The sequence below is a fragment of the Leguminivora glycinivorella genome, chromosome 1 (genome assembly GCF_023078275.1).
Source record: "Leguminivora glycinivorella isolate SPB_JAAS2020 chromosome 1, LegGlyc_1.1, whole genome shotgun sequence".
Lineage (NCBI taxonomy): Eukaryota > Metazoa > Arthropoda > Insecta > Lepidoptera > Tortricidae > Leguminivora > Leguminivora glycinivorella.
In genome coordinates, this window is record NC_062971.1 from 13,744,390 (window position 1) to 13,757,566 (window position 13,177).

The 13,177-nt window shown below is 38.6% G+C and overlaps 1 protein-coding gene across 3 annotated transcripts in view; it reads left to right on the top strand.

Moving 5' to 3' along the window:
- Positions 1 to 7,318, top strand: part of LOC125236977 (myosuppressin-like) — a 44,072-nt gene extending 36,754 nt beyond the window's left edge. For all 3 annotated transcript variants that reach the window (XM_048143927.1, XM_048144079.1, XM_048144005.1), the window contains exons 2-3: positions 6,199 to 6,392; positions 6,978 to 7,318. In XM_048143927.1, the coding sequence (XP_047999884.1) occupies positions 6,199 to 6,392; positions 6,978 to 7,069 (286 nt within the window). In that variant the 3' untranslated portion in view covers positions 7,070 to 7,318. The remainder of the gene's footprint in view (positions 1 to 6,198; positions 6,393 to 6,977) is intronic.
- The last annotated feature ends 5,859 nt before the right edge of the window (positions 7,319 to 13,177 follow it).

The window sequence follows — 13,177 nt, forward strand, 5'->3', positions numbered from 1 at the left end:
ATACGATTTGACAGTTAGTGGACTAATAATATTAGTATAATATCGTTCGAGAAATGGGCCCCTGGAGGAGCAGTGTTTTATTACAGATTCTCACCCAAAGTGTAGTATTTTGGATGTGACGCCCAATTGATTCTATCATCTTTGGTGACACCGTTATCGATCATATAAGTTGCGAAGACCACGTCATATTCTCAAGAAAAATCGGGCCTTTTCTGAAACAGGCATTATTTGATAAGCTTGAGAAAATAACTTGATATCTGTGTCAGATGAGTGGGCTCGGACGTATTAGCGATAATTCCGACATAACGCCGCAAAGCCTCACAAACTGAGCTTATCTCGCCGCCTTGTCCTTTTTGGCCTTGTTTGTGGGGGTGATTAAGCAATGAAGATATTGTTTCATTATGTTCTATGAAGTTAAGCTACACTGCACAATAACGCAAATCTTTGCTCTTGCTCACTCTACCTATGTGATTCGGTATAGCTGGTAAAAGAAATTGATCACTTGCTTAGAACTAGGCTTGTGCCGTTTCGTTCATTGATCGGAGCGCTCCGATCTCGTTCAATCGCTCTCACGAACTAGTTCGCTCTTTTAAGTCTTTGCTCATTTAGTTCAGTCAGACCAGCGACCACTACGGTAGGAAAGATCAGAACGAATGGGATCGACTAGTGTCAAAATGATAATACGAATATTCCACAGATAATAACAATTCCAGGCCGAAAGGTTGTAAGTAACCGAATCTTAATATGAAAACTTGACGTTTTTGTGTCGCTTTGCTAAATAGCTCGCTCTCGGTCGGCGCAGTCACACACTCGTTCTCGATCCAAACCGCTCGCGCTCGACGATTCTATACTGAACTAAATGAGCGAAGACCGATTCACAGAGCACGGAAGGATTCAGTTCATTTCGGTCATTGATGGGATTTTATTCCTAACAGTTCGTGAACGACACAAGTCTACTTAGAACACAACTGTAGCCGCTCGACCTAGCCCCAAACTAAACATAGTTTGTAGTCCAAAATCACAAACTAATATAAACGTTGTACCTACTAAGCGATACGAAGATACATATCCTTATCAATACATACCTACATATACATGCAGGGTCCTGACTAACTGATTCATTAACGCAGAGCCGAAACTATCTACAAGGTACAAAGTTGAAATTTGCACACTAGTCAAAAAGTTTACAATATAAGAAAAAAATTCCAAAAAAAAACGCAAAAAGGGGGTTAAAAGGATACGATGTTTGTTTAAAAATCAAGTTTCATTTAGAATTACGAACTTGACACTTGGTGATAAGGTAATATGTATGTAAGTAGGTACCTATTATAAACATAAAAGTAATTTCAGCGTTTTTCGATTTTCATCCAAGAAGTCTAAGATCAAATTTTATTTTGAGTTAGGAACTTAAAACTTGGTGAAAAGTAAATAAGAATAAGAGAAAACTAATTTTAGCATTTTTGAATACCTATTCATAATTCTAAAGATGTTAAAAAAATGTCAATGTTATTTCGCATATTGTGCAAGGATTTTACAGAAGAATACATTACTGAAAGGCTATTATATATAAGCGTACCTATAAGAAAATAAATATCAGAGGGTCACCAAAACCAAACGTCGGATAAATTAAATACAAAGGCTGGCAAATGCAATAAGTTTTGGGTTTCCACTCATAGGCATTCCAATATAACACGTGATATTTGGAATTCTTCGGATCGGTTTCCCCCAAATGTACCAACGTGGAAAACGTTGGAAGCCAAATATGCGCAATACTTAGTTGCTGGAAACCTATGCGTGGGTTTTTCATTTTATATGAATTTGTTCAAATGAGCAGGGGATAAAAATAGGGCTTGATATTGGTTTGCAAAAAAGGGATGCGACAAAGATATGTAATGAAGGAAAATGTTTAAAAGTAAAGTACCTGGCCTACCTACGTATAACTGATTATCAAACATACGTATGACCGGGTCAGTCACGTGTAAAAAGTCGAAAAACTGTCCACATGTTTCGCTCGTTTGTGACGCACGATGGTATCTCACCGTAGTTTTGTTATTATAATTAATTAATTGACAATTTAGGATACCGAAAAAGAATAAAGAAAGGGAAGTTCACGTAATGTCGCATTTATGTTGTTTTTAGGGTTCCGTACCAAAAAGGTACAACAGGAACCTTTTTGGTGCGACTCTATCCGTCTGTCACATTGTTTTTTATTGTGTTCCTTATAGAAAAATATTCTTAACTTCTGCAACTTTATGTAGATGTCGAAGTAGGCACTTACGCACTAGACTACATTATACTTAAATATGTAGGTATATATGTAATAGTATGTATATAGGTACTGTAGGTGCATTATGGCGACTGATACAACAATATTATTACAATAATTAGAAAATACATTTTCTCCTAGTTGCAAAATACGATAACTATATTCTTGATAGAAAATATCGCAAAATAATATCCTTGTTATTCTGCGCTGCTTGTAACTGGAGTCTGCTCAAAGAAATGCGGATGCTCTTTGCATTCGTTATTATTCTTTATGAATGTGCGTAATTTAGCGTAAAAGGCCCTTTGAGGGCGTCACGGGCGGCGAGAGGGAAAATCCCAATTTCATTTCTCCCTTACGAACTGACCTGATAAGTGATAACGTATGACCTTTGTCAAGATGCTGACACTCGGAATTCTACGCTACATTAACGTGACTTCACGCTTTTCGGGTGTTCAAGTATTGCGCCTTATTACAAACATTTAGGTAGGTACTTAGGTACATGAGGAAAGTCTGGTATGTCGGGAAAATAAAATGATGTGCTGACATCTCAATAGTGCACGAGGACATACACCTATGGATTTCTAGGTATTTAGAACTGATGTTCTTATTTTATGATTACGATCATTCTCACTATAGATAAGTACTTTAGATGTAAATTTTAAAAAAGTTTTTTATCAATTTCCTGATTAATTTATAAATTGTTCGCATAGATGTAAATAGAGTAGTCAATATTTAAGTACCTACCTAAACAGTAGGACAACTTCATTTTTGCTCCCGGGCATTGCTCATGTAGGTATTAATACCCCTAACTTTGTATATGAAACCCTATAGTATAGTACCAAGATGCCAACATATTATTTCAGCAGATTTATCAAAGCATCTTTATTTTTTCACAAACACGAGTTGAATACTGGAGTGTTTATTTTCTTGACTCATACATAGTGTAACATTACCCAGTCTTTCTGAATTCTGAACTTTATTTACGAAACAGTCTATACAGCTACAAAATGGATTAGGTACGTCTAAATAGGTCTACCTACTTGTCTGATATTTTGGCGGGGAAAGTTGGATGGTGGTGAATCTTCGTTCGACACCCCTGCTGGGATGTGAGTGGCCCCTTCCGCGCTGGGCGCTGTGGGGGCTGTGACGGGGCGCGCCCCATCCTTGTGGGGCGGTCTGACGCCGTCTTTTTGGGGACGACTGGGCGATCCGGTGATTGCTGGCTCTTGTTGGAAAGTTACATGAATATGAGAAATGGTTAGCTTAATAACCACAGATTAATTTTTATTTAATTTTAAGCGTCGAATATTTAACGTTCACATTTTTACTTAGATAATTATTAAAACTCAAAGCAATACCAATACCGTGTTAAGTAAATAAGTACCTAGATAATGAATTATGATCAGCTGTTATTTACGGCGAATAGAGATTCTATTACTGAAGATCTTATTAAAAAGCAACCATTTCTACCTTCGATAGTAGGAAAATTCAATCATTGACCTTATCAGCTAAATAAATTATTCTACGTCTTTCGTAATAAGTGCCCGGGGTGTGTGGTTCATAGGTAACATATCACAGTGTGTGAAATTGCCTTAGTTGCGGCCATGCCTATTTTATGCGGTTTTTGGATGAACGATGACCAAAAAAATCTTATTTTAAAACTCCCGTGGTTCTAAATACCATAGTTTTTGAGATATCAAAAAAATCGAGAAAAGTCCTGAGAAACCATAGAAACGCTTTTTATACTAGATCAAAGCAGATTAATCAATGAATGTTATCTGGTATACTAAACATGGTTTAAAAAAAACAATTTATCTATATTTAAACATAAAGATTTACTCTCATTTAGTCGTAAAATAATGAATTTCTATGATATGGAAAATCTTTTTTTTCTGGCGATTCTCTTCACGGTCGCAGGTTTTCTTGATACACAAAAGTTAAGCACAATAATTTACGATTATTACCATAAAAAAAAATCAAGCGCAACAAACGAATAAGGATATATGATTTTTTGAAATTTTAGGTTAGGGTTGTCACTTCCCAAAAATAAAATGTGACATAATAGTGTATCATGGGCTTTATTTGTTAACAATTATAACATCGATAAAAACAGCACTGGCTAAAGTGTGACAACATTTGTGCATAGTGATTTGTCAAAATAGTGCGTCGAACTGTGGACCAGAGTGCAACTAAGCTCCTTTCTACGATACCATCTATAGAGTTTCAATAAAATCAATTTTCGATGATAGTTAAAATTGGGAAGACGACCGCACATAATATCTGGAGGAGCGGGGAGGTTATCATGGAGCCGTTAAAGGTCAATCGCACTTCTTTGCCTCAGCAGATGAACACTGACCCGTCCTGCTAGGGATTCTTCGTCTGCTGAGTTATGTATTCTGTAACAGTTAGCCTAACAGCCTTGATGCGATTGAATTTGCCACCTACATAAGTGCCTCTAAATGCTTCGCTTGCTTCACACCTCCAAATATCTCGAACCTTTTACATTTACGGGAACTTACAAAACAAATGTTTGTATTTTGGATGTCCTTCTCAACCCCGACCAGAGAACTTAATGCTAGGGGCGCCAACCCTCAGTCAGCGAGTGACAACTCCAAGAAACTATTAAATAATATGGATCAAAAGAAATCGCCCACGAAATTAGAAATTTAGTTCTAGTAGATAACGACATTATGTCCTGTGCAGCCTTACTGTATTTAAACGCTTTATACCCAAGTTATTTTAGATTTGTTCCACAGAGCCTTAGAATCGCTTGACCCTTACCTGTCTTCCGCCAGTTCACGAAACAATAAAGAACACGTTTGCCTATACCTAACAAAGTAGTTGACATCCTAAAAGTAACTTCAGATAATGTACATTTCATTTGGTACAATGCACCGAACATTAATACCGATGAAATTTAATTAAGTCAAAAGACGAAATCATAACATATATCCTCATAAACAATGAATTAAATACTCAATGGGTACATCGAGAAATAATTAATGGACTCAAGTTTAATTATTTTTTTGTGACAACCCTATTTCCATAGAAAACGCGAAAAACTTAGAAACGCGATTTCTCCGAGTTCCTGCAAGATAAATTAATAGAATTTTCACAGTTTTTAGGTACATATATTTAGTTAATTTTGCGAGTAAAAAAACGTGCGGCCCTTATTATAGTTTATTATTTATTTCAACTTTTTGAAAATTTAAATTTTATTTATATTCTTTTTTTTAAGCCGTCAGAGTGCTGAAACTTTAATAACGTATCTATTTTAAACTGACAATCATTATGTATTTCATTTGAAGCAGTAGTGTTTTATATTTTAGAAGATATCAATAGAAATATGTTTAACAAAGGTCATTGACCTTACAGAAAAAAAATTATAATTACGAAATTAAGTAAAATATTGCAACAGGAGTTTCGTACTAGGCTTTCATAAAATAATAGAAAATAAACTAGAGATGTCCGCAACTAAGGCAATTTCACACACTGCATATTAACAAGAAGTGTTAAGCATTCTTTCCACGTACCTACCTATAATTATCGTAATTTTTGATGATGACTTTGTATTGATAAGCTGTAGGTAGGTACTTAATTCGTTAATGTGCTATGATTTTTATTATTATTGGCCACTGCATCCCTGACGGATGATTATTGCAACGTTGTATTAATAATTAGGAGCGATTAAGCCGACCAACGCATGTCCGCCTATGACTGTACCTACAAGCCTATTGCTGCTCGACACTTCTTGCCGCATATATTACCTAATATAATGTTGAGTCTCTGAAGACGAAACAAGGTCATCGGCTCGACGACGCTTATTAGCAGTCTAATTTTACCCTTTTAAAATCGGTACTGACATTTCAATAATATTTATAAACGAAGTGCTGGTGGACTTTAATTAAAATGTACCTACTTACCCTTTTTAGAGGTGACGCGTGTCGTGTATGGGCGCTGTGCGCAGTGGCGGCGCTAGCGGTGGCGCACGCGGCGGCGGCGCCCGCGCAACTCTGCTCGAGCGCCGTGGAGGACGACCCGCGCGCCACGCGCTTCTGCCAGGCGCTCAACACTTTCCTCGAGCTTTACGCTGAGGCGGCGGGCGAGCAAGTGCCAGAGTACCAAGGTGAGTGTGTATGGGCGTTGTGGTGATGCTAGCCGTAGAAGCTCTGTTCAAGCGCCGTGGATGACCCGCGCGCCTTGCTAGCGGTGACAGCTCTTCTCGAGCGCCATGGACGACCCGCGCGCGGTGCGCTTCTGTTACGCGCTCAACACCGGCGGGCGAGCAGGTGCCGGAGTACCAAGGCGAGTATAAGTAGGGTTTCATTTGCTCTCATAAGGTCGCTGTCTTATATTAGACTTTTTGATAAGACTGATGGGAGATGAAACGAATTTAGTAATCATTCTTCTGGCCCAGTTCTCCTCCTATTGAGTTCAGCGCTCGTGCGTCCAGATAACTAACGTAACCAATCTTCGTGGTGAATCTCCGCGCACATAAAGGACATATTTTGCACTGAGCACAAATTAACTAGGGATTAGATTGTACTCAAAATTGCATACCTTACCTCTTCGTCAATCCTTACTCCTCAACATACAATCTTGCCAACATCTGTTTAAGAGAACGTGTAGGGTTTTTCGAACCAACATATGAATATTTTAAAATTCCAGCTTCTCTTATGCCTAAAATCGAAACTTGTGTCTGTTTATCCAGCTCTGGTGCGCGACTACCCGCAGCTCCTCGATTCGGGCATGAAGCGGCAAGACGTGGTGCACTCGTTCCTGCGCTTCGGCCGCCGCCGCTGACGCCGCGGCCCCCGCGCGCCCCGCGCCTAAGCCCCCGCTGACACGATCCTTCGTCCAAAACATTTATAAATATTTATACTAACTCTATGTCTGGTATCCGAAACTAGCGACCTCTCTCTCCAATTTAAATGTTAGCGCTGTGTTATTATAAGTACGATATTGTTGTCAACATTTTGTCGCACTTCGTTGTAGGTAAGAGTAATTGTAATTATTAATGATGTTTTAAATAAATACATATTTATGACAAGCTTAGCGATTTTCATTTTACTACTACCTTTCTATATTCTTGGTGACAAATACCGGATGGGGCTCTTGACAGAAGCAATACATTTAAAAACAACGACCCTGCTTTCAGAACCCCTTTCTGAGTTCAAAGAAGTCGGACACCTTCACTGCGGCAATTAACGTAACTCGTAATTAATCATACGTCGTAAGAGGTCGAAAGATCCCCTACCGCAGTGAACGTGTTAAAATGAAATGCTCAAGCTACGGATACTTTAGATAACCTAACCACAAAATTAGAATTTTGAAAAAACCCCCGACCGCGACATAGTGGACCGATTTTCATGAAACATAGCTAAGAATACTCCCGACTAACTCAGCTTTCAAACAAGAAAAAAAACTAAATCAAAATCGGTTAATCCGTTCGGGAGCTACGATGCCACAGACAGACACACACACAGACAGACAGACAAACAAACAGACAGACACTTCAAACTTTAACACCCCGTCGTTTTTGCGTCGGGGGTTAAAAATATCATAAATTGAAACAAATTATTTTTAAAATTCGCTAAATGTAGGTTATGTTACTAATAATGTTAGTCAATTTAAGCCAGCGTTCCCACTTAAGCGTCGCGTGTCTCGGGGCGCGCAACGGACGTCCGCGCCACGCCACCTGAATGTAATTCAAAAAACGTCTCCTCAGTACATTTTGTATAGGAAGGACGTAAGACGCGCCGCAGATGGCGTGGCGGCGGCGTGGCGCGCGCCGCGCCGCTTGGCGGCGCGTCTTACGTCCTTCCTATACAAAATGTACTGAGGAGACGTTTTTTGAATTACACTGAGGCGGCGTGGCGCAGACGTCCGTTGCGCGCCCCGAGACACGCGACGCTTAAGTGGGAACGCTGCCTAAGAAGACCATACGGCGTTTGAATGGCACCTTTCAATAGGGCTCTTTCCAGTATTATGCGTCACGGTTTGCGTAACTGCTGAGCGGACTCTCGGAGCGGAACGTTCAGCGGGGCGTGCAACGTGGCGAGCGACCGTGCGTACACCCAACATTGACGAGCACTCGCTTACACTTTAGAAGAGCCACTGTAACCGTAAAAATGGTAAGGTAACAAAACAAAAGTATTAAATTGTATAAATTGTATTTTACCAGAATACAAATACGATAATCATACAGTTCGGTCCCGCTTAACTCACAGCGCAGTCGTGTTCCGATTTAATTGCAATTATCTTAATACACCGAACAACCAAAACTAACCTTATAACCGTGATACTTAAAGTTGACTTTTGCTTGGAAGTGTAACCATAAGTTGCGAGTGCAAAGTGCGTGTGAGTCTGCTCTTCACCCCCGCGCGCCGTGTGCGCCGCCGGTCGCTAAGTTGTAAACAACTTTAAGGAATTCGGCGCCGTGTGGAATCACCCGCAATACCTGCCTAAATTATGGGTACTCCTCGTACACCACCTAAAAGTGGCTCCGAGCCGGATCTTGCTTCTTATATAGACCAAGAAAATCATCACATTACCTTACGGAAGAGAAGACATCCGGATCCTGATTGTGACATCAGACAGGAACTGGCTGCCTTCAGACAGGATATGACAGCCCTCTTTAAAGATTTTACCAATGATTTTACTAAATCGCAAGATCAAAAGTTGGCCGGCTGGCGTGAGGATATAAGGTCTGAAATACGGGAGCAGCTAAACGAATTTAAGTCATTGTCAGAGAGCTTGAAGGAGACACAATCACGCGTTGAAACCAATTTGTCAGATTTTGATACTAGAATTACTACCGCCGAGAAGAAAGTTGCTTCAGTAACATCTATTACAAAAAATCTCCATGAAGCTCAGGAAACTATCAATCGGCTAGTCATTGAAAACAATTCAAGTAAACAATTTTCGATGCTTAATAACCTGGAGATCTCTGGCATACCGTACTCCAAGGGTGAAAATTTAATGACTATCCTTCGAGACATATGCGCCAAGGTCGGATACCAACTGGGTGAAAGTGACATCGACGTTATTCACCGGGTGCGTCGCTTTCAAACGAGCCAGGATGAAGGGCTAAGGAACAGTAGACCACCGGCAATAATAGCTAGATTTACACAACGATGCCATAAAAATGAATTACTCGTTGCCGTCCGTGCGCGCCGTGGCCTAACAACGGCTGACATCGGTTTGCCGGGGCCCGCTGCAGCTGTGTACATCGGCGACCACCTGACCCCCGCAAACAAATTACTCTTGAAGCAGGCTAGGCAATTAAGATTAGAGCACAACTATACTCACCTTTGGGTTCGTGATTGTAAAATTTTCATTCGTAAAACCGACCAAAGTAAAGTTTTACTCATTAGTAACGAAGCCGATCTTAAAAAAATAAAGTGACCATTATACTCTTATTTAATGTGGTACCTATATATCGTTGTCAAAATTATTTCTGTGAACTTATTTGCGTTAGCTACCTATTTAATTTTAATACCATATGTACATACGCGATGTTATCACGATGCACACGATTATTTGGTCGGTACTTGTACTTACGCTGGTTATTATAAAAACATGTTTACCTCTGCACTTAAACGTTTATTCTGTGTTCTACAAGACAAATACAATGCATGCACGTCTTATAAATATAAATATATTACTGATCTATTTTTGGTATATTTCCTTACTTACATCTTTTCTTCTATATTAGTCAATTATTTCTTTATGTCTCCTGGCGCATTGAAACCTGTTTATCAAAAACATTATATTCTAAATATTTATGCCTATAATAATGGCTAATACACACTTTAGTGGTTATTACCAAAATGTGAGGGGCTTGCGAACAAAAGCTGGTGAGTTTTTCAGTAAAGTAGCTCAGTCAGATTATGATTTTATTTGTTTGACGGAAACCTGGCTTACTCCTGATTTTTATGACGGGGAATTCTTTGACAGTAGTTTCAATGTTTTTCGATGTGACCGGTCCGTAGCGGATAGCGGTGCGACTCGTGGCGGCGGGGCGGCCGTGGCCGTCCGAGCTTGTTGCCAACCGGTACGCCGTGACTGGCCCACGCCGCCGCGCGCCCACTGTGAATGTGTCTGGGTCTCTGTTCCACTCGACTCGCGTGGACGAAATGCTCGTAACCCTCAAAAACAATCTTTTTTGAATATAGCCTGTATTTACATTCCGCAGGGTCCCGGATATAGGGATTCGCTAACTTCTTTTTTGAAATTGCAGATCAAATTATTACCGATAGGCCAAATGATCTATTCTTGCTTACAGGAGATTTTAATATACCGGAAGCTGAGTGGGTGTCCCACTCGTCTCCGGGAATGCATTTAATTACAGTTAACAGTTACACAACACGAGTCCTGCACGACTTTTTATCTTATACTGAATTAAAACAGTTTAATGGAGTTTATAACATTAATAATCGTATTCTAGATTTAATATTGTGTAGCACAGACTGTACAGTTACTCCATGCGACCTACCACTCACACCTGAAGATAGTCACCACAAAGCGTTAACCATAGATTTATTTTTAAAATTTGAACCCTCTCTTAATCCGAAACCTAATAGTATTTATAATTTTAAGAATGGTAATTATAATAAAATCAACTTAGAACTATCTAAAATCAATTGGTATTATATTATGGAAAACGTTGATTTGAGCTGATCATAGCAGCTTGCTTGTCGATAATTTAATACCACCCGCCGAACCCTTAGTAGATATGTGTACTATAAACATTGATCGAGCATGTGTCCACAGGCTTTTAAATATAATCAATATTAACAAAGGTGCAGGCCCTGACGGCATTCATCCTATTTTCATAAAAAAATGCTCAGCAAACCTCGCAATACCTTTAACTATTATTTTCCAAAAGTCTATTAAATCTGGCTGTGTTCCCGAAATCTGGAAAAGAGCATTCGTGACGCCTATCCCCAAGGGTCAAGTTAGCAATAATATTGAACAATTTAGGCCTATATCAAAATTGTGTCAATTCAACAAAATTTTTGAAAAAATAGTCACTAGCCAGCTTTCTCAAGTAGTTAAAAACCATATCAGCCCCAATCAACATGGTTTTTTCAAAGGTCGGTCGGTAGACACTAATCTCTTAACTTTTACCAATGATATTTTAGTCGCAATGGATGGAGGCTCATGTGTAGAGGCTGTGTACACTGATTTTGCCAAGGCCTTTGACAAAATTTGTCACAATAAGCTTCTTCTTAAGCTTTGGCACCTCGGGATACACGGAGACCTTTTTCGTTGGATCAAATCTTACGTTGAAAATCGAAGCCAATGTGTAGTATTATCAGGTTACACTTCTCAATGGAAAACAATTAGTTCCGGTGTACCCCAGGGATCTCATTTAGGCCCGTTGCTTTTTACGCTATTTATTAACGATTTAGATAAATATATCAAACACTCAAAGGTTTTGCTCTACGCAGATGACACGAAAATTTATAAAGTCATAAATACGGTTGAAGATTATTATTTGCTGCAGGATGATTTAACTAGTTTTGAGACATTCTGTAAAGATAATGATTTATTTTTAAATATAAATAAATGTTCTGTAATAAACTTTACACGAAAAAAAAATAATGCACAATATAACTTCACATTATGTAATAATCACCTGCGTAGAGTAACACTAATCCGTGATCTTGGAGTTCTAATGGATTCTAAACTATCGTTCATACCTCATTTAGATTCTGTCATAAAAAAAGCTTACAAACAACTGGGCTTCATTCTAAGAGTTGGTAAACCTTTTAAAAATAGTACCACCTACAAAATCCTCTTTAACAGTTTTGTTCGCAGTCATCTCGAGTTTGCTAATACAGTATGGAAACCTTATCATAATATCCATATTGAACGACTAGAACGGATACAAAGAAAGTTCCTTAAAACTCTTGATTTTAGAACTGGTCACACACATGTTAGTTATAGCGAATCTCTAATCCACCATAAATTTCAAACACTCAGTAACCGTCGAGATATCGCAGATTCCGTCTTACTCTATAAAATTATGCGCAATGTATTAGATGTCCCCTCACTACTACACCAAATACAGCTCAGAGTTCCCCGTAGACGTCAGCGCCACTGTCAGAAGAAAAGATTATTCTCGATTCCCAACAGTAGAACGTGTTATGCACAAAATATGTTCATAAGACGTGCCTGCAAACTATTTAACGAAAATGCCAAGCTTTCTAACATAGATATATTCACTTGTTCCATCAATACTTTAAAACGTGCTTTTGTTTAGGTAATAATGTACCTTTTCCTTTTCTTACGCTCTCAAATGTTTAGTTTTGGTTAAGTAACATTTAAAAAAAAAACAGACTGTGATTTTATGTAACAAATTAATGAAACTCTAGGTCTATATACTTTAACAATATTGTATAAGTACTGTTTGTAAACGACTGTATGTTTCTAAAATATAATATAATAATATAATAATAATCAAAACAATACACTTATGAGGAATATCAACATGTGTTTTCAGCCAAACAATGTAGATTAAGACTAGAGTTAGGCAGTGTCATGGAAGTGTATTCAAACGTAAATTAAGGTCTTCAAGAATCGATTCTTTATGGAGAGAATGCCAATCCGATTTGATAATTGATAAATTGACTCTTAATATGTTAAGATTTTCCGAGTTATGTAACATTTCGTTTGCCTTCACTTTGAATCGATTTTCCCTACTACTATATTGAGAAACGTGAGAATGTACCTACATCCTGAAATAACATAGGAAATAGTTTGGCCGGAAATACATGTACCTATCTATGTAGAAGAGCACCTACTAACATAAACATATTTGAATATAAATCTACCGCTGACACCACTGACAAAAAGATCATTAGACTTCACAGTTTTCTATTTAGTGAGCAACACAAAATTTTC